Source organism: Budorcas taxicolor, chromosome 10 (genome assembly GCF_023091745.1).
Source record: "Budorcas taxicolor isolate Tak-1 chromosome 10, Takin1.1, whole genome shotgun sequence".
Lineage (NCBI taxonomy): Eukaryota > Metazoa > Chordata > Mammalia > Artiodactyla > Bovidae > Budorcas > Budorcas taxicolor.
Window position 1 is genome coordinate 65,501,359 of NC_068919.1, and position 20,953 is coordinate 65,522,311.

Here is a 20,953-nt window from a genome sequence, read left to right on the forward strand (position 1 = left end):
CAGCAAGGAGGGCCCTGATTCAAGTGGAGGGGAGTCAAGGAAAGTTCCTGGAGGGGGAGAGGCGTGGAGCCTCAGCTTGGAGCAGGATTACAGATTAGCCAAATGTATAAGGTGAGGGAAGGGCATTCTGTGTGGAGGAAACAGTATGCCTGAAAGCATGGTTGAGACAGCTTGACCAAGTGCATCATCTGATGGCTTGAGCGCACATGGGAACACAATCTTGGGAGAGGGAAAAGCCAGATGCTAGGCTTTGCAAAAGATTGGAGCTTTTATCCTGACATTGAAGGAACATAGCAGCAGAAATGACCTGTTTAGGTTTACACGTTAGAAATAGGACCTGAAAGGAAGAGTAGGAGTTGTATCAAGGTAGAGGATGGGGAGGGAATTCTGGGTTTGGAGGCCAGCTGAGAGGTAGGGGGTATTTCGATAACCAAGGAGAAAAATGAATTTGGACCAAGTTGAGCAGAGGAGACAAAAGGAGTGTGTTTGTGGGGTCTTCAATAAGAGAGACTTGAGAGAGCTCTGAATTGAATGGTGCTGATTGAACGTAGACAAGGATAGATAGAGCGGGAGGATTTGAGGACAATGCCCAGCTTTCTGCCTGGGACATCTGGGTAGCCCATGGTATCATCAATAGCAAATAGTTAATAGGAAAAAGAAGCAGGCTGAGGGGATGGAGTGGAGCAGGCTGAGTCGGGCACCTGTGGAAGGGTCCAGTGGAGGCATGCCAGCCAGGGCCACGCTGCATCATGCTCTCCCCTCGCCCAGTCTCCAAGAGCCCCAGCTCCTCTCCTCCCCTGCACAGTTTAAGCATTCTGCCTCCCTGTGTGTAGTTCATGTCGGGGATTCACTAGGCTTCTGGCTAGCGACGTAGATTTAGACTAGTGAAGAAGACTTAGGACTTCTGGCTAAGTCCCGTAGATTTAGGCTTCTAATGGACTTCCCTGAAGGGTCAGTGGTTAAGGCTCTGCACTTCCAGTCCAGTGGGGCACAGATTTGATCCATGGTCAGGGAACTAAGGTCCCATATGCCACTGGGTGCAGCCAAAAAGAAAGATTTAGGCTCCCCAGAAGCTCCAAGATTTTCTCATTGCAGTTGTCAGTGTGAGAGGGGTAGAGGTGGGGGGTGGGGTTTGCTTCTCTTGATGTGAGCTTCAGCCTCACCATTACAAATTAACTCTGGCTGGTATACTTAGGAAGCGTCGCATTTTGTTAGTATAAAAATATAGGGGAAATTGAAACTTATATTGTTTGTATATAGACATGATAAAGGTAACCTAGAAAGCTTTGGTTCCAGTAACCTTGATAGAACCAGCAGTTAAGAGTGGAGGGGACCAGTGACTCTGAAAATAGGCTCAGTTTTTCTTTTCTAAAGAATCTTTCTTCAGTGAAACTTATATATTTTTTCTCCATAGCAAAGGAAATATATTCTCTATTCTGAAATAGCTCCTTTGGGATTTTGAGTTATTTTTGAAATGTAGACCTTTGAACTTCTGCCTGTCTTAGAATGAGATTAGAAAAATATATATATTGAGAAGTGTGATCTTTGTAAGACAAAGGAACCCATCAGAAACCTTTGTAAGAAAGGCTGTGAATCCAGTTTCTGAGGGTCATAAGGGTGTGAGTGACAGAGAGGGAGTGACATAGCCCCGTGTGTAGCTGGGACACTTTTCAGCACAGCTGTCATGGGAACAAGTTACTATTTTCTGAAAGCTGACTTTCTAGACGCTGTCTTGAATTCATCTAACGTAAAGGCCAGGATTTAGTAAATTTACTTCACTTTATTTCCAAATGCCAACATACAACCTTTGTGGTTGGGTCCTAATGGGCTCAGACTCGTGCTCCCTCTTCTCAGATAGGCTGAGAAGCCCTGATGTCTTTGAAAAGCAAATCCCCAGGATTCTCCCAGATTCTAACAGTCATGAGACTACCACTATTCCTTACCAAATGTGTGTCTTCTGCAGTACTTCAAGCACAGCTTTCAAGGTAGAACCCAGCTGCTGCTGATGCAAAGCAGGCTGAGAGTAGAGCACCACTTAGGAATGTCATAGCCAATGGAAACTGCGAAAAACTGAGACCCTCTCTTTGTACCTAACCCTTCCAAGTGGCTGTTTTACCCAAACTCAGCCATCTCTGTGCCTTCCAAGACCCACACATGCTCCCCACCAGCATGGAAGCCAGAAGCCACCACGGCCATGTCCAGGATGGTGTAGCCCCCTCTCAGCTTCACAGGGACCAGAGACCAAGGAGCCTTCTTTCTTTTGCTCAGAGCCTGGAACAGAATATGGCTCCCCTCGTAACCCAAACAGTAAAGAATCTGCATGCAATGCAAGAGACCCAGGTTCAATCCCTGGGTCAGAAAGATCCGTGGAGAAGGGAATGGCTACCCACTCCAGTGTTCTTGCTTGGAGATTTCCATGGACAGAAGAGCCTGGTTGGCTACAGTCCATGGTCACAAAGAGTCAGGCACTACTAAGCGACTAACCTCCTACTACTGGAACAGAGTAGGATTATTCATTCTGCTCTGGTCAAAAATACATACGGGTGCTAATTATCTTGCTGGTGCTGCTAGACTTCTGTTCTTCATTTTTGAAAGACGTGTTTTCCTTCCGACTTCAACACTGAAGAATTAGTCCCTTTTTCCTCTTAAGTTGGTTCTTCTCTCCCTCAAAGATGCAGTCAGGTCTTGGAGAGAAGGAGGGAGTTGTTTGTGCTTAGCCTGGCTTTCTGTGGCCAATGGGAGCTGCTCGTCCATTGCAGTTTCCAGGACCACCACAGTGAAGCTGCTTATGGAAAATGAGGTTGTGATGGTTCATGGTTCTCTTTTCCAGGGATGCCTTACTCCCTGCCTTTTTTATCGCTCCCCATAGTGGGTTCTTCTGCAGTATCACTTCCATCTTTCTCTCTTGCTGGGTCTCCTTGTTTGTTGGATATGTACTGCACCAGCCTATTGACTTGAATAGTATTCCAGCAGGAGGTATTTGAGCAAAGCAGCCCAAGTTTTAATCAGAGCCCAGATTCTGTATAAGCTGTTGTGTACACCACAAAGCCTCTCTGTGGCTGATTTATACAAACTCTAAAAGGTAAACAGAAATCAGTGTAATTGGAAACTTGATCCCATTGGTGAAGACCAAGAGGTAGAGAGAGCGCATGAAAGATAGGTGAAGTACTATTATCAAAAATGGCCCAGAGAAGATAAACCACCATGGACTGCAGCAGCATCTAGAGGAGCTTCATAAGGATGGACCCTGTGGCTCGGTGGTCTGCAAATGGATGGTGCCATTTTCTCCCAGAATCTTCCTTCCCTCTGCCCTTCTCTTGTCAGTTTCCTTCACGGGCTTCTCTTCCCATACCTTTCTCTAAAGGCCCGGTGCTTCCAGGGCTTCCCCTGGGCTCTCCCTTCTTCCCTGAGGGTCTCACCCACTTCTGTGGCTGAAACACCTGCCATGTGCTACTGCTGAGGGAAGTGGCTCCTAGCGCAGCCTCCTCTTCAGAGACCTTGATCAGTCGTCATCTCTATCTGGATGGCTCAAAGGATGACCCTCCGCTGACCTAGTGTGGCATTCCCCATCTCTCTCCTCTCACCCCAGACCAGCTGCTCCCCTGTACTTTCCCACTGAACCTGACTCAGGAACTGCCTTAGGCTCCTTTCTCTCCCTCACTCCCTGTTCTTCCTTGATATTGAAGGGCTGTGGATTTACATCTTTTCCTTCCCCACTGCCCTCCCCAGCCATCTCAGAGGGCTTGGATTTATCCCCTGACCTCCACTCCCACATTCGCCAGCCCTGCCTTGACATGAACAGCCTTCCCTGATCTCACATACACATCTTACTGTGCCTGAATTCCTCAGATTTCAGCAGTTCCTCCATCACCCAAGCGTAGGTCAACTTTCCTAGTTTCGGCATTACAAATCCCAGTCTTCTGGCCCCTGCCTGTTTGTCCCACCTGGTGTCTAAGCTCTTCTCTAGCATTCACCTAAGTCTTTGCTTGGCCTGGAACGCTCTCTTGGATCTCAGCTTCACTTATGCACTGCTGAGACAGCTTCCTCATTATGGTCTGTCCAGTGAGTCCAGGACTAATGCTACTGTGAAGCTACCCCTCACTGCCCAAGGCCAACCCAAATGCCCGTCATTCTGTGCCCGTCCCCCAGAACTTGGAGTAGAATTAGCACTTGTCATGCAACTTTTATACTTTTTTTTTTTTAATTAGCCTTTCTTTTTGGATTAAAAACTCCTTGATGGCAGGGACATAGTCTGGCCCCTATAACAGGCATTTAGTAAACATTGAATGAGCAGATATCAGGATGCCCAGACTTGGCAAGGAAGTCAGCATATAGTAAAAGCATCTTTATCTTTCTCATACTGCGTAAGAGAATTGGCTTGTCCATTGGCTTGTCCATCAGAAACAGCCCAGATGAAGCTAAACGACTGTGTGCCAGCCAGAGGCAGGAGCCCAGGAGGCACGCGTGCTTTCAATCACGTATCCACCACTCCAGGAAACACCCCTGTTTGTACATGTCTTCCAACCATAGCCACAGCTTTGCAGAATAAGAAAAGAAGGTCTGGGGTTAAGTTAGCTGGGTCTCAGCTTTGCATCCAACCATGTAGCATCTGGACCATGGGAAAGGACCTGAGCTTTTAGTGGGAGTTTGTCCCTGGCCAACATCTTACAGAATCTAGCCTCCCAAGTCATTGGAATTCCTGGCTTCAGAGGAGTGAAATGGTCAAGGCACTCAGTTCTCTGGTTTGTTTCTCTCTTAATGGAGTTTTGTTTTAATCCCTGGAAAAGGAAGGTGCCTCACCATCAATCAGAGTCCGGGGGGTGGGGTGGGGAGCAGAGGTTAGTAGGCTACGTTCTTAAGAGCTGGAATTTCCTCTTCTTTGTTCATCAGTTCACGCTGTAGGAGGAGAGGGCACATAGCACTGAGCTAGGAACTGACCCTCTAGAAGCAGGTCAGCATGCCTGCCCAAGGGACATATGGCCAAGAAGAGCTTGCATTTCCTTGGAACAAATCCAGAAATAACTCTTCAGGAAGGTCTAACTCACCATGTTCTGAAGTTGTATAGGAACCTTTTCTAGGAAAATGATTCCCAGTGACCTACATTTCGATTAAATGAGTGAGGCAGGCTCTTCATCCCTCTAACCAGGAAAATTCTAGTTGTCAAAATACTTTTCTAGAAAGAAATGAGCACTGATTGGACTGAGATTTGTCACACCTAGATTTGCACCCCACTCTCCCCAACTCTTAAAACACCATATTGTCATCTTGGCTTATATAGCAACCAGTTTGCAACATGATTTAGTAGCTCCGGATTCTATTTGTCTTATCATCAGTGGATTTTGCATAATCAAGTTGTAGGGCATCCAGTGAAAATGTAGCCCATGAAGTTGCTCCATACTATTTTGTGACAGATTGTACCCAAGTGTGGTGTTGGGTTACCCAGACTTCTTTGAATTGTGATCACTGAGTTTTCTGAACAGCTGCTTGGGGCCTTTCAAAGATGTAAACAGCAAACGTGAAACCTGATGACCAAATAGTAACATGTTGGTGGCGTAAAGCTGAATCTATTTGTTGCCCACTCCGTGGAAGTATTAGCATTGTTTTACAACAGCAACAAAAACATGGCGGAGAATCAAGTCTAGTCAAAGAGCTCCAGGATATCACATGAGGGAAGCGAATGCCCTCAACTCTTGATCCAACCACAGTTTGAGTTGAGGAGGATATAAGGTGTTGGTACTATGTATCTCAGGAAGCCCCATTTCTTTATGGTTAGTGATGGTCCCAGTGGGACTCTCTACTTGTCACAGTAGAATGAAGGGCCTCGAAGCACAGAATCAGTGACTTTTTTGCCTGAACTAACTGAGTCTTTTCTTAAAATGCCATTGGATATCCAGTTCTGTTTCTCCAGAAATTCCTCTTTGGCCTTCGTATTACTGCAAATCAAAAAGTAACCTCACCAGGCCGCCCACTTTCTCCCCCTTTATCTTTTGAGTTTCAGGTGGTAATCCCGTACCTACATTCCCTAAATCTAGATTCAGTTCACCCAGGAGGCAGGTCTGATTTCAGAATAGGCCAGGCCTCTTCAATTAATCCCAGCTGACTACTTTAAACATTAAAAAATTAGAAGGTTCCTACTAATTTTGTAGTGTTTATGGTCTCTGTCAGTGCCTCAGAATAAAGCACTTAGCAATAGACAGTATCTTGCAATCAACATGGTTAGTAATGGGTAATAATTCATAGAAAGCTTGAATAACGTTTCCCCAGTGCTTCAGCATTTCAGAGGACTTTAAAGTTACTGTTTATTCAGCCTTCCCATTGATGGGTCATTGGTCCTCATTCTACAAAAGATGATACAGTGTAGGAAAAACCTGGGAATCTGGCAACCTGGCTCTAGTCCCCATTTCACCACATACTTACCCTGTGACCTAGATGTAATGACTTAATTTTGTTATCTGTAGAATAAGTCAGGGATGGGGGGAGATGATTCTAGAGACTTCTCAAAGATCCTATTGCTCAAAAACCCTGACTTAAAAAAATATGGGCAAGTGCTTTGTTTTGGTTGTACTTAGAAAGGTAATAATTCTTTCTCCTGTGGATTTTCAATAAAGTTATTATTTAATTTTCCTAATTGTAGAATCCCAAACATGAGACTTATTTCAGATGTGCTTTGGATTTCCCATTATCCCGTAGTCTAGGCAATCTTTGGACCTTCAAGTCCTGATATTGGGTTGACATTCAAGGAGAAGGTCAAGGACAGTTTCAGATATATGCCTTAGCTTGAAGAAATGGTCAGCAAACCCCCGCCCAACACACACACTGTGTGGCAGTTTAGAGTCCTGGATGCCCTGATTCCCACTAGGGCACAGGAAGGCAGAAGAGTGATCAGGCTAATGACAGTGACTCCACGCGTGGTCACCCCTGCCTGGTTTGCTTGTTTTACTTTCCCGATCACTGTGAAAGCAGTGGAAACACCATATGGGGATCTGCATTAAACCAAGAACGAAATTATCTTGAGGATGAAGATCATCGTATGTAGTTTAACATTCTAAGTCAGGTCTTTCTAAACCAACAATGAAGTAGTCTGCCTAAAGCAGTGAATCCTTGCCATCTGGGCGGTTATGAACCCCTTTGAGAATCCTATAGAAGCTGTGGATGACCCAGGTGCCCAGAAAGCCACCTATATACTCACAAATTGGAATGTAATTTTAAAGAATTGCTGTGTGCTCTGAAGCCCAGGGGCCCCCGGGTATAAAACAAAGTAAGAGAGCCCAACAGTGGGAATATCAGAACTAGACCAAGCCTTCTAAGTTGGTAATTTGCTGCCAAAAGGAAACAATGAGTAACGTAAAGATGATTTTCTTTTTCCCTTTTCTTTTCTCTGACCACCGTCTTCTTTCCTTTTCTCTCTTTCCACGTCTCTGGTCATCTCCTCTCTTTCCCTCTCAATTTCTCTCCCCATGTCCTGCACATGGTGCACCACAGATGTTCCAGCCTGGTTAAAAAGCCTCCGCCTGCACAAGTATGCCGCGCTCTTCTCCCAGATGACCTACGAGGAGATGATGGCCCTCACTGAGTGCCAGCTGGAGGCTCAGGTACGTACACGGGAAGGCGCCCCAGGTGGAACCTTGCATTCAAGTCTAAGGCAGACCTTGTCTGGACCCATACCTGTACCCACCTAGTAGCTTGCCTTGTTCTAGGACCTGCCAGGTGCGGGCCAGCATCACATGATAAGGCTGGGTTCTTGCCTTTGGGGTCCAGTACAAGATGGAAGACAAATGGGTAACCACAGGACAAGTGAGGTTGAGTAAGAGTGTTATGAAAAAAAAAAAATAATAACCTAGGTGTATACTCCTAGGGTGCCGGGAAGAATCAGAAGAAACAGCATTGACCAAGATCTCCAAGAGTCTGTGTCCCTGCTTTTGTTTTCATTGCCCACCCGCTCTGTCTGCTTGGCCAGTGCTGGTTTGGAGGATGACAGATTGGTTGTGAATTTTTCAATCTTAGTTACAAATCAGCTAACTTCCAGTAGTTAGGAAGCAGAAGCACCAGGTCCTAAGTCAGACCTTCCCCAGAAGTTGCTCAAAAACACATTCAGACTGATCTTAATTCGAACGGAGAAAGTTGTACAAAATATTTTCTAACCACACTGAATAACATTACCCCAGGTCTCAGATGGCAGTCCCCTGCTGTGTGCCATAAAAGGGCAAGTTCCTCCTTCCTTCTGTGGATGCAGAAGGCCAGGCCAGTCAACAGAACCCCTGAAACTAAGCATGTTTCCTACCCTGCTGTGCTTGAGCAAATAGATCTGACCAATGTCTTTGTTTCCCTTGTTTAAAATGCTATTTGCATTTTCAACTTGACCTCAGTTTCCTTTGAGCGGTGATTTGAGAGAATTAATGGTCTGAACGGGCTAATAGTATTTCCCCTGCAGGAAGAGGAGATTGTACCAGTTGGGGCATGGCTGGTCTGGCCGCAGACCTCCCAGCAGATCCTGAATTCCCATTGCATATTCAGTACCCGCAGTTAACCTTTGCAGGCCTGGCTGAATACCAGTATTGAGATGTAAGACAAAGCCCAGAGTCACTGCACATTCTCAGAGAATGAAAAGCCCTAATTTCAACTTCCTAAGGCTTCTCCCACTGCTTTTTATCTCGATCGCTCCTTGAGATCCTCAGAATTGATGAGAACTGCTTCTAAGAGCATTCTTATGTTTGGGTCAAAGTTGAGAAAAAAAATTTTCAGTCATCACTTAGTCAACTTGAGGAAAAAACAAGAAATAATTGACACAGAGGGCAAAGCCCGAGGCCAGCACAAACTTTTCAGAGTAAAAATTCACGTGAACCGAAAGTCAAGGCTAAATAGTAATATGCTCCCAGTGTTTCATCTTAAAGATGGATTTAGATGTCACTAGAGTCTTAATTTTCCTCAGTAAAGGCAACACCTCTGGTGTTTTTGTCTTTTCCACCTTTAAGGGAAATTTTATGAATCTTTGCAGAAAGTCATCAGAAATTTATATTACAGATCTGATTTGAGAAAGAACCTTCTATTTGGAAATCTTCAGTCTTTCTAGTCAAAATATGTTTAACTGAATCCTAGGGCTCTTCAGTGCTACACAGTTTATTAAGATAAAATCCATAATCCTAACTGTGAATCCCAATCTTCTACCTGTAGTGATGACTGCATTATTACAGATTTAAGTTCTTCTTTATTCTGATTTTCCTTATGGAGACTCAGGAGGGCCTACAGACTGATAAAAACCAGCCTGTGTTGTCTGACACCGGGTGAGAATTGAACTGGATTTCATATCTCCTTGAGATGGGTAAACATAGAAAAGCTTTGAGAAAGCAATGCATATCTCTGTATGGGACTGGAACTTTCAGGGAAACTGGAAGGGACTGAAACGATAAAACCTGGACACAAGGAAAGAGTGTATGACTTAAAAATGATGTTTGAAGACTATGAAGAAATTTCATGCTGGGTGGGATGATTGGCTGTTTCTTGCTCTCCTAAGGGTCACAGGGAAAAGACACAAGCACGTGTGTGGTCAGATGGAGTTAAAATATTTAGTAAGAAGAGGTTGATGATAATGGATATTGAGGAGTTACAACATTTAGTAAGAGGTTGATGACAGTGGATGTTGAAGAGAGAGACGAATGGCTATTTACTAACCTGCACACACGCGGGAACCAGGAAGACAGTAATGTACTAAATAGCTTCCAGGAATCTCTAAGTTGATGCCTAAAAATATGTTTTTTAATCTAACTTTTACTTCATTACAGAATGTTACCAAAGGCGCAAGACACAAAATTGTCATCAGTATTCAGAAGCTCAAAGAGAGACAAAATCTCCTGAAGTCTTTGGAAAGGGTAAGTTATCACCAGGTGATGGACCATTTCTACCTTCATGGTGGGAAAATGGGTCAAGGGAAATTATATTCTCAGTCAGAAGTGTCATCGGCAGGCCTTACAGAGAGCAACAGGTTGTTTCCTTACCAAAGTCAGAAAAAATGAAATGATTTTGAAGTTCATCTCCTGGTTATACACACTCGTATGGAACCTGACCGCTTAAGTGTACCTAAGCCTTGGGTCCAGGCATCTCAAGACTGGCCCTCCCGTAGCTCTCAGGAAATGTTTTACATACATTCATTTCTGCCTATATACATCTGTAGTGATTAAGGAGATGTTCAGCCCGCAATCAGAGGCTGAAATTTTGACGCATCAGTATAGGAAACAAACAGATGAGCCTCAGTCCCACTGTCCACCCAGGAAAGGATCTGACTTTGAGAAAAGCTGCCCACAGCATGACAAACACCCACAGGTTAACCCCCAGCTTCCACATAGAGATCACAGTCTTTTGGTGGATGGACATAGTAGACTCTCTGGAGAATAATTTCGGACATTAACTTACCAGAATGGGTCCCTGTGACTCTGAAAGGAACTGTCTCAAAAATGCAAAACGCTGAAAAAGAGTTTATTCCATTGTTAAAAGCAGTTCATCTGCTGTTACCATCTCTTTTTGTTTGCTGCCCAAGTATGTTTTCTTCTTGCCTTTGTATCTGGATGTCAACCGAGTGTGGATGTCATTTTTAGGACATGGTGGCTTTATGATTTCATCTAAGGTCCCAAAGCTACCCACTGCAGTATTCTTGTCTGAAGAATTCCATGGACAGAGGAGCCTGGCAGGCTACAATCCATGGGGTCACAGAGAGTCAGACACAACTGAGCGACTTTTTTTTTTTAAGGTCCAAAAAAGAACAGACCTTGTAAGCTGGTGCTGCCACAGCCCCGGTGGGGAGATCCTTGTGCATTGCTGTTGGGAGTGGTGGGTGGGAAGGTATTTGCTGCTTGCAGAGCTTGAGTTGTAACCCCTTCTAGAAATCCCAGGGTGCCTTTGAAAGGGATCAAAGAACTAAGGCAGGTGAGGCTAAAGCAAATTTTGTGAGCGCATAAACATTTGCAGTGTAGTGGAAATTTTTTAACTTATTCACAAAGATCTGTGTGTGTATAAGTTTACATACAACATATAAAATTATGCTTAATGAATATTAATGAATAATTAGTTGCTCAGTCATGTCCAACTCTTTGAGACTCCATGGCCTATAGCCCACCAGGCTCCTCTGTCCGTGGGATTCTCCAGGCAAAAATACTGGAGTGGGTTGCTATTCCCTTCTCCAGGGGATCTTCCCAACCCTGGGATCGATCTCGAGTCTCCTGCATTGCAGGCAGATTCTTTACCGTCTGGGCCACCAGGGAAGCCCAATGAATATCATATAAAATACAAAGTAATATATAGTTATAGAATATGCATCTGTAACTTTGTAAGGAAGGTGGCTATTAAAACCTCTGGATGGACAGATAGAGGCTCCTTACGGGTACTTCCATGATGAAAGACCTGTTCTTAATTATAGTGAATCACAAATGACAAGTAACCTGTCTAACTGAACCTGAAGTTACTGTTGTTCTTATTTTATGCCAACTCCTTTACCAAGCCATTCATCTAACAGAGTGTTTATTGCCATTTCTATGTAACTTCTCTTTTGGGAAATATTCAACAGGCCAATTTTCTCCTTTTCTGTTAAAAAGCACAGAAAACATTTTGCAGAAGGATTCGATTGCTAAGATTATGGTTAAAGAGCGGGGTTTTCTGCTCTTATTTCTGGAGCTTCCTTCAAGAACTCACTCATGTCCTCTGTCATTGAGGGTCATGCACCCACCTGGGAGACAGAGATGGCGCTGCTGTCGGCTCCACCTCTTGCAGTGCTGGGCCGAACCAGCACGTGGAAGCACAAGGGCAGCAAGGTGGTTGGAGTGGCCCTCATATGCCACTGACTTTCTATCTAGCCTTTGATAATTCGGTGACACTATGCCCTATATTTCACACCTAGAATAATACTGACTCCACGAAAAACAGAAAGCTTTCTCCCTGGACCACTGGATTGGGCATGTTAAAAAAGATGGCAAATGTAACACAGAATCTGAAAGAAACTACTGGCCAAGAGGAAAGCATGATGAGTTTATTTGGTGTGACTTCTTTGAGGAGGAAAGTGGTGGACCACCGTTTGGGGCTTGCCTGAGAACACCTGGGTTTAGACACCCGCGAGCTTGTGCAGTTAGGAGCTGGTGGCCTGGGGGTGGGAGTGAACCGCAGTGTCCACTGAGGACTCAGCCTCACCTCTGCTGTTCCCTCTTCTCTGGAGCCCGTACGTCTCCTGCTCTGCAGGGAGAGGGCTGTCGGTAACCTGTTCCCACATAGGCCACCTGCGACAGGCTCCCATTAGCCATTTCTCTGGCATTCCCAGACATCCTCAACTGACGGTGCTGTTGGAAGCGCTGTCGTCATGTCCTTGCTTCCAGTGGCATTCTTACATCACACAGAACCCAGAGATTTCTAAGGAGATGGTGGGGGCCCCGCCCATGGCTAGTTCATAATCAGCAGCTGCTGCAGATAAGCTCTATGTCCAGAGCACTTCCACTCAGTTACTGAACACTTACTAAGCAGCTGCCTTGGCCTCGATTTCTCCCATCCTCACTGGAGGCAAACCGTGAGGAATTCTAAGTCCCCACCCCCGGAGAGCTGGGGACACGAGGTGCCACAGATAGACGTGTGGTGGTGTGGTCACAGCCCAGCGTGATCGGCACCATCACTGAGGCCGGTGGGGGTGTCTTCCTGGGATGAAACAGAGGACTCTGCTGCGGTGAGGACAGAGAGCAGAGGGGCCTCGGTGCTGGCAGGGTGTTGGGGGAGAGCGGGCCCTGAGCCAGGGTGGGGGCCACGACCGCGGAGAAGAATAAGAGAGTCACTTAGCAGGAGTGTGGGCATTGGCAGGAGGTGCAGGCTTGGGTGTCATACCATTTGGGAACCAAAAATAAAGGAGGAGTTACTAATGTTGAAAGGACTTCCCTCGTGGCTCAGATGGTAAATCGTCTGCCTACAACACGGGAGACCTGGGTTCGATCCCTGAGTCGGGAAGGTCCGCTGGAGAAGGAAATGACAACCCACTCCAGTACTCTTGCCTGGAAAATCCCGTAGACAGGGGAGCCTGGTAGGCTACAGCCCATAGGGTCGCAAAGAGTCGGACACGACTGAGCGACTTCACTTCACTTCACTAATGTGAAAGAAATGGAGTTGAGTTTAATGGGTGGCGTCTGCAAGTAGCAAGACGCCCCGCTGGAAGTAGCAAGTCAGTGGCCCAGAGAACAAGTTTAGAATAGAGTCCACAAGGGTTTGAAAGACTCCACTGTGGGTCGTTTATGTGTAAATGGCCAGAATTGTGTGATGAGTGATAAGAGCTGAGGATGGACCCTGGATGGGGAGCGCCAGAGGACATGGAGGGACCAAACAGTGACAGAGCCCAGAGGGTGGGAGGGTTAAAGAGGAACTGTCCCATCAGGAGCCATGGACGTGTCACACCTGATGAAGACTGAACACTGCTCCCCGGAACCGGCCACCAGCAGCTCCCTGATAGCCCTGATGCTAAAGGGTTTCAGGGAGATGGGAGGGGAAGCAGGAACCCAAGAACTGGAGAGTGTGAATGGTACTGAGGCCTTGGGGTCAGGCAGTGCAGACTTCTCAAGATGTTTGGTGGGAAAGGTAAGATTAGAACGGTCATTGGGGCAGATTTTCCAGCATTTATCTCTAATAGTGAAAATGTTTCCGTTTGCTTTTCAGTTCAGTTCAGTTGAGCTGCTCAGTTGTGTCTGACTGCTTGCAACCCCATGGACCCTAGCATTAGCATGCCAGGCCTCCCTGTCCATCACCAACTCCCAGAATTTACTCAGACTCATGTCCATTGAGTTGGTAATGCCATCCAGCCATCTCATCCTCTGTTGTCCCCTTCTCTTCCTGCCTTCAATCTTTCCCAGCATCAGGGTCTTTTCAAATGAGTCAGCTTTTCGCATCAGGTGACCAAAGTATTGGAGCTTCAGCTTCAGCATCAGTCCTTCCAATGAATATTCAGGACTGATCTCCTTTAGGATGAACTGGTTTGATCTCCTTGGAGTCCAAGGGACTCTCAAGAGTCTTCTCCAACACCACAGTTCAAAAGCATCAGTTCTTCAGCACTCAGCTTTCTTTATACTCCAGCTCCCACATCCATGTGCTTTTATTTACTGTCTTTTTTCAGTTGGCTCCCAAACTGTGAAACTGACCATTCTCTGAGCTTGGGAACCTGGCTTGGAGAAAGGAAATACACACACACTTCTGTGTTCCCGCCGCCCCCATCCTAGCAGCATCCTCACAATGTATGTGGGTCCACCCCGGGAGCCATAAGCATCTTAGGGTGAGGATTCTGTCATCATTTTTAGACCCTCAGTGTCTGACAGTGCCCAGCCCACAGAGAGGATGGAGTTAAGTAGACGCAGGAGTGCTGTCTTCTGGGTGAGGGGCCCAATCCGTCTCAAAAAGAGAGAAGGATGGGGCAACGGGATGCTGCATAAGTGCTGGGGGTGCCACCAGCTGCCATTTTCCAGATGATTTGCACCCTTTGACTGTACCAAGCCCTGAGAGAGGCTCTGAACCAGTCCTCCTCCAAGACCTAAGAAAGCCAGGCCAGGAAGCCTGGGACAGTCAGGATGGAGCACCTTCCTCCTTGTCGGCCCCGAGCTGCGTCTGCCTGACCAACCGCAGTGTAGGAGGGTCCAGCCTTGCCCCTCTGCTCTCACCTCTGTTCCGCACAGTAGTTAAAGGGCAGCTGTACTGCTTTGTGCCCATGTTTGCCGCTTTGAGTTCCTAATTTGCCGCTTTGAGTTCCTAATGCAGGGTTATATTTATGATACAAAGGATCCATAGAGACTTGGGTTGATCCCCTGTTTTTGTCAACATGGGAGTTCTGTCCCTCAACCAGTCGAGGGCACTGGATTGAGCTAGATTCCTTCTCTGCCTGGGCCCTCAAGTTCCCGAATTCACTCTAGAGTCAGGAATGCAACCTGATGGTCATAGTGCGCCCCCCGGAGGCTAGCATCAGCAGAGCTACTGCCTACTGGTCATAAGCCAGGGGTTGTCTCTGAGACAGTGGCTTGAGGTCAAAGCAGAAGACCAAGCTAAGCATGATTCCTGATTGTGATATTTTCAGAAAGTATCCGGCATTATTCGCTATGTTTATGGGTTCCCTTTTCGGTGTGGGTTTCCCCAGTAGCGTCACATAAAATTTGAGCTTGGGACAAGTATACATGCCCGGTTTGAAGGAGTTCAGCTCTTTGCAGAACCCAGATCTCCTCCCCCATCACTGAGTAACTGCAGAAGCCTTCACACCACGTGTTGAGAGCAGGCAAGGTTGGTAGCAGTTGAGAGTCACAGGCACACATTTGCTCTTCTCAGTGGTACTGCCACATGGGATGGCACAACAGGGGTGCATGTGATCACCCAGAGGAGCCTCCCACTTCTGTCTGCCCAGCCCCCTCCCAAGGGGCAGCCTCACCCCTTCTCTCTCATTTCCCTTCCCCACCTCAGTCAGGGCTGGACAAGGAGGTCAGAACCCCTCAGGTGCTGGCAGGAACTGGGGGACCTCGAGGCAGGGTCCGTCTGGTTGGCATGTAGTTTGATCAGAAAAGGCAGCAGGGGCTCTCTTGGCCTGGGTCGGCTAGCTTGCCTCCACGGGTCCTGCCCTGATACCATGTCCGAAGTCAAGGGACCAATCACGTGACAGCATCAGCCTCTGCAAAGGGCCGGTCCAGCCCAGCATCAGGAAAACTGAGCCTGACCAGGAGCATCCTGACTCAGGCATTGAGCTTGCAGGCACGGGCTGCAGGCAGGTCTTACCATGCCCCTGTCTGCCAGGTTGAGAAGGAAGGGCGTAGGCTCTGCAAAGTCCACTTCTTTAAAAGGAAAATGGATTCTCTCCCCTAAAATAGACTGGAGAGTGGCCCTGGCCAGGTTTGAGACAATTCTGGTGGCTACTTAGCATTTCAGTTCCCTTGGAATCCTGGGGTGCCAACTAGGCCGAGGCACAATTCAGTTTCTGCTTCCAACCCCCCACCCCACCCCCGCACAAATCAAGTTCCCGCCAGCAACCGGGCGGGCTGTTGGTGTTTTGGTGCCCAGAATTGAAACAGGCCTGCGTCCTCAGATTTCCTCTTTCTAACTGACTGATGGGAGATCTGGGTGCAAAAATGATCGTGTCCCATCAGCTTGTGTTGCTTGACATCATCAAGCAATTTTTCTTGTTAAGAGAGGATCCCAGGAACGGGCTGGTACTCATGCTTCAGGCTTTTAAAATTATGTTCTTGCTATTCTGGGCTCTCAGAAGATTAAATACTTCATTAGTAATCAGGGCCCTGATTGTCAAGGTCCTTCCTGGGTCCTGGGGAGAGGTTTGCTGCATAATCATTGGGCAGCACTGTGGCAGAGAGCAGGGCCCACCCCCTACACTAGGGAGACCCCCAGCCCCGACCACCATCCCCAAGCATCTGAGCCTGTTCTGCGCCTCTGTGAGCATCTGACAGATAGATGTCCATCAGGATCAACTTTCACTGCTTTTTCTAATAATGCCCAGGATATCAAACTACATGTGTAGAAGGATTCAACTTCATTATATAAAGTCATGGATGTATTACATACAGTTATATACATTATAGGCATGCCTCATTTTATTACACTTCACACATACTGCCTTTTTTTTTTTTTTTTTTTAACAAATCAAAGGTTTGTGGCAGCCCTGAGTTTAACAAGCCTTTTGGCCCCATTTTCCAAACAGCATTTGCTCACTTCATATCTCTTTGTCACGTTTTGGTAATTCTCATCATATTTCAAACATTCTCATTATAATGATATTTGGTATGGTGATCTGTGATTAGTGATATTTGATGTTACTATTGTGAAAAGATTATAACTCATTGAAGACTCAGATCATGGTTAGCACTATTTAGCAATGAAACACATTTTAATTAAGGTATGTACATTGGTTCTTTTAAACATAATACTATGACACACTTAATAGATTGTATGTGCTATGTACTAAGTTGCTTCAGTCGTGTCCAACTCTCTTCTGTCCATGGGATTCTCCAGGCAAGAGTACTGGAGTGGGTTACCATGCCCTCCTCCAGGGGATCTTCCTGACCCAGGGATTGAACCTGTGACTCTTAAGTCTCCTGCATTGGCAGTTGGGCTCTTTACCACTAGCACCACCTGGGAAGCCTAATAGACTATATAATGTAGTATAAACATAACTTTTATAGGTAGTGGGAAACCAAAAAAAATGAGTGATACTTTATGTAGTGACCTGGAACCAAACTTGCAATATCTCCACAGTCTGCCTCTATAGTGTATATTAAATATGTATGTATATGTTTGTTTGTGTAAAATACTTATTTTTCTCTAGGATAATCCTTCTAAAACATGTCACTCCCCTGCTCAGAACCTTCCCTGACTTCTCATCTCATGTAGAAGACATTCTTGCACCCCTGCCCCAGCCTGCCGACTTGACTCCTCTCCACTCAGGCCCTGTGGCTCCTTGGACTTCATGTCCCACCCTGCCCCTCCGCCTCTCTGCTCCAGCTCAGGCCTCCGTGCTGTTTCTCACAGGCTCCAGGCTCCCACCTCAGTGCCTTTGCCCCCGCTGTGCCCTCTGCCTGGAGCACTCTTTCCCAGGAACCTGCGGCCCATGAGGACCTCCCCTCCCGGAACCCCTGGCCTGCTTCTCAGTCTCCAGCATGATGAATATTCATGTCCTGGTAGGATGTAAACTCCCCGAGGGAACCTTAACAGCTTTCCCACCATATCCCCATCCCCCACACCATCTAGCTCAGTGCACAGCAGGTCAGAGCACCCAAAACATGTATATTATCATATGTGAAATGAATCGCCAGTCCAGGTTCGATGCATGATACAGGATGCTTGGGGCTGGTGCACTGGGATGACCCAGAGGGATGGTATGGGGAAGGAGGTGGGAGGGAGCTTCAGGATGGGGAACACATGTACACCCGTGGCGGATTCATGTCAATGTATGGCAAAACCAATACAACATTGTAATTAGCCTCCAATTAAAATTTAAAAATTTATATTAAAAAATAATAATAATAAAATAAATTTAACAAAGAATCACATAACATAGGAACCAGTAGCCTTACAAATATTAACCTCATCGCCACCACCAATGAGGCAGGTGCTACAGTAATCTTCATTTTATACACAGGGAAACTGAGGCACAGAGAAGTTAAGTCATTTACCCAAGGGCAAACAGCTGTATCAGACCCAAGCATCTGTCTTAGCATCAGTGCTTCTAACCACGCCTGTGTTGCCTCTGTCATGGGCTGGATGAAAGTGTGAATGAGCAGGTTCCTTCATCTAAAACAAATCATACGACAGGAAACCTCCGTGTGGCCCTGTATAACTTTTTTGTGTAGCTTCTAAAGTGTGTGATGTAAACTGTATCAAATGCACTTTAAGGAAAGGGACAGAGGATACCAGGGAAGGAAATATACCGAAATCATTTTAGTCAGCATCTTAGCGGGATTTTAAAGTGATTCTATTTCCTCATTATACATGTATATATTTTTAAAGTTTTCTACCTGGGCTAATATTGATGATTTAATTTTTAACATTTATTTATTTGGCTGCATCAGGTCTTAGTTGTGATACTTGGGATCTTTGTTGCGTTATGCAGGATCTTTCATTTTGGCACATGTGCTCTCTAGCTGTGGCTCGCGGGCTCAGTAGTTGTGCCGAATGAGCTTCGTTGCTCTGTGGCATATGGAATCTTAGCTCTGGACCAGGAATCAAACCCATGTCCCCTGCATTGCAAGGCAGATTCTTAACCGCTGGACCACCAGGGAAGTCCCCAGAATGATTACATTGTAAACTGCCCCATCTTCCAAAGAACGTTTTAATGAAAGTGTCAGCAGCCACGAGCCCCCATCTGGGAATAGCTCCAGGCAGAGGCGGGGAGGCATGGAGGTGGGTCATCCCAGTTCCTGACCCTAACAGAGGTCTTCTCCCTTTGACCCTCTAGGACATCATTGAGGGGGGCAACCTGCGCCTCCCCCTCCAGGAGCTGCACCAGATGATCCTGACCCCCATCAAGGCATACAGCTCACCGAGCACCACCCCAGAGGCTCGCCGCCGGGAGCCCCAGGCCCCGCACCCACCTTCGCTGATGGGCCCCGAGAGCCAGAGCCCGGACTGCAAAGACAGTGCCACGGCCGCAGGAGCCACGGCCACCACTTCGGCTGGGGCCAGTGGCGGGCTCCAGCCACACCAGCTGAGCAGCTGTGACGGGGAGCTGGCTGTCACCCCCCTGCCCGAGGGGGATCTCCCCGGGCAGTTCACACGTGTCATGGGGAAAGGTAAAGCCCAATTTTCCCACCTGCCCTCTTCTCTTCTCAACACCCCTGACCAGAGCTACCCATACCCATGGGCTTCCCCTGGGTGTGGGGTGAACTGCCAGAGTCCATGTCATTAGCCCATTCTACACATGCAGAAAGTGCAGCCTAGAGAGGGAAAGGTATTTGGATCTGGATTCCAAGCTCTCTGACAAACCACCCCCCAAGGCCTCTTCCTTCTCCCTAGCTCCCATCTCTCCCCTTCCCTCAGACCACGGCCTGCAGGGCCCTCCTGGTGGACCGCTCACTGGGCCTTTGGACTCTCAGGCTAAAGGCAGGCTTCCTACAGGCCACCCAAGGTACCACGGCCACACTGCCTGTGTCTGTAGGGCAGCACAGAATTCACACATGGTCCCTGGCTGACAGCACCCCTTCTACCTGTGACTGCCCCTAGCCAGACCCTTATTCACGTATACTTTACCATGCCCAACACTAATCTGTGCTTGATCAGGTGTTTCTCAAGAGATCTTGATTATTTTAAAAATGTAGTGAATGCCAGTACTTTTCCTCTGGGAAGGGGGACCAATGTGTTTTCTATTGTCCAATATTTCAGACCATTTCAAAGAACTGAGTTCTAATCAAAAGAAAGGGAACACCTGAGTCCTGTATAGGTACAATGAGAGATTCCTGGTGGTATGTGTTCTTAGAAAGACTGAGATCTGTAGAATTCTGGTTCAGAGGAGGTGACTTGTAGCATCCTTTGGAGCTGAAATGCCAGCCACTTCATGGTCAGCATGGGTCCCCCGACTCACTTTCTCAGTCTCCCCTACCCCAAGGGGCTCCTTGCTGTGTGGATTAGAGTAGATGACCCCCTGCTGGAGGTACAGGTGGGCTGGTTACCTGAGAATGTTGTACTTCACCCCCTTACCCATGACACGATCCATGTGGGCTCTGCATTCCTGTGGCATGGCTGCTTTTTAAAATTTAACTACTTTCAAATAAATTATGAAATCAAGTCACACTCAACATAAAAATCAAAGCTAAATGAAAAATGATGAAAGGTGAAAATAGCCTCCACCTCTACCCTTGGCCCTACCATATTCCTCCCCAGAGGTAACCACTATAAACATTTCAGAATAGCCCTTCAGAAACACTGTAATTATATATAAGCACATGAGCATCCTTTTTGCACACAAACAGGTCTTGTTTATATATTTCTCTACAGCTTTTTTTTTTACGTTATATGCTTTCAATATTCCTATCAGTACAAAAGTACCATCTCATTCTTTTTTAAAGGCTGCATACTATTCCCCCATATGCATAAACCATATTTTGACAGGGCCTCAATTAATGGATATAGAGGTAGTTTCCATGTTTTGTTATTACCCACAGTTTTATAGTGAAAAACCTATGTGCCAAGACATAGTATGAATGGGATTCTGTGACAGATCAGGTATGTGGGATGGGGAAGAGAAAGACATCATGGGGCCCAGGTTTTAAGCTTGATCTCCTTGAGAGCAAGGCATTTTTACTCCTAACCAATGTCTTTCTCCAGCCATCTCCACCTGTCCTTCTAAACATTCCCATCAAAAGGAGAACACCAGGATCCTTCGGACAGGAATAGAGTGAGCTACACTAGCGTGGCCATGAGCTATCCAGTGGGTGTGTGTGCTGTGCTCTGCCTCTGAACCTGGGTGTGT

At 46.7% G+C, this 20,953-nt stretch overlaps 1 protein-coding gene across 2 annotated transcripts in view; it reads left to right on the top strand.

Annotated features, from left to right (window-relative positions):
* The window catches only part of SAMD4A (sterile alpha motif domain containing 4A), a 227,247-nt gene that overhangs the window by 175,850 nt on the left and 30,444 nt on the right, over window positions 1-20,953 (top strand). For both annotated transcript variants that reach the window (XM_052647150.1, XM_052647151.1), the window contains 3 exons: window positions 7,483-7,592; window positions 9,780-9,866; window positions 18,944-19,277. In XM_052647150.1, coding sequence (XP_052503110.1) covers window positions 7,483-7,592; window positions 9,780-9,866; window positions 18,944-19,277 — 531 coding nt within the window. The remainder of the gene's footprint in view (window positions 1-7,482; window positions 7,593-9,779; window positions 9,867-18,943; window positions 19,278-20,953) is intronic.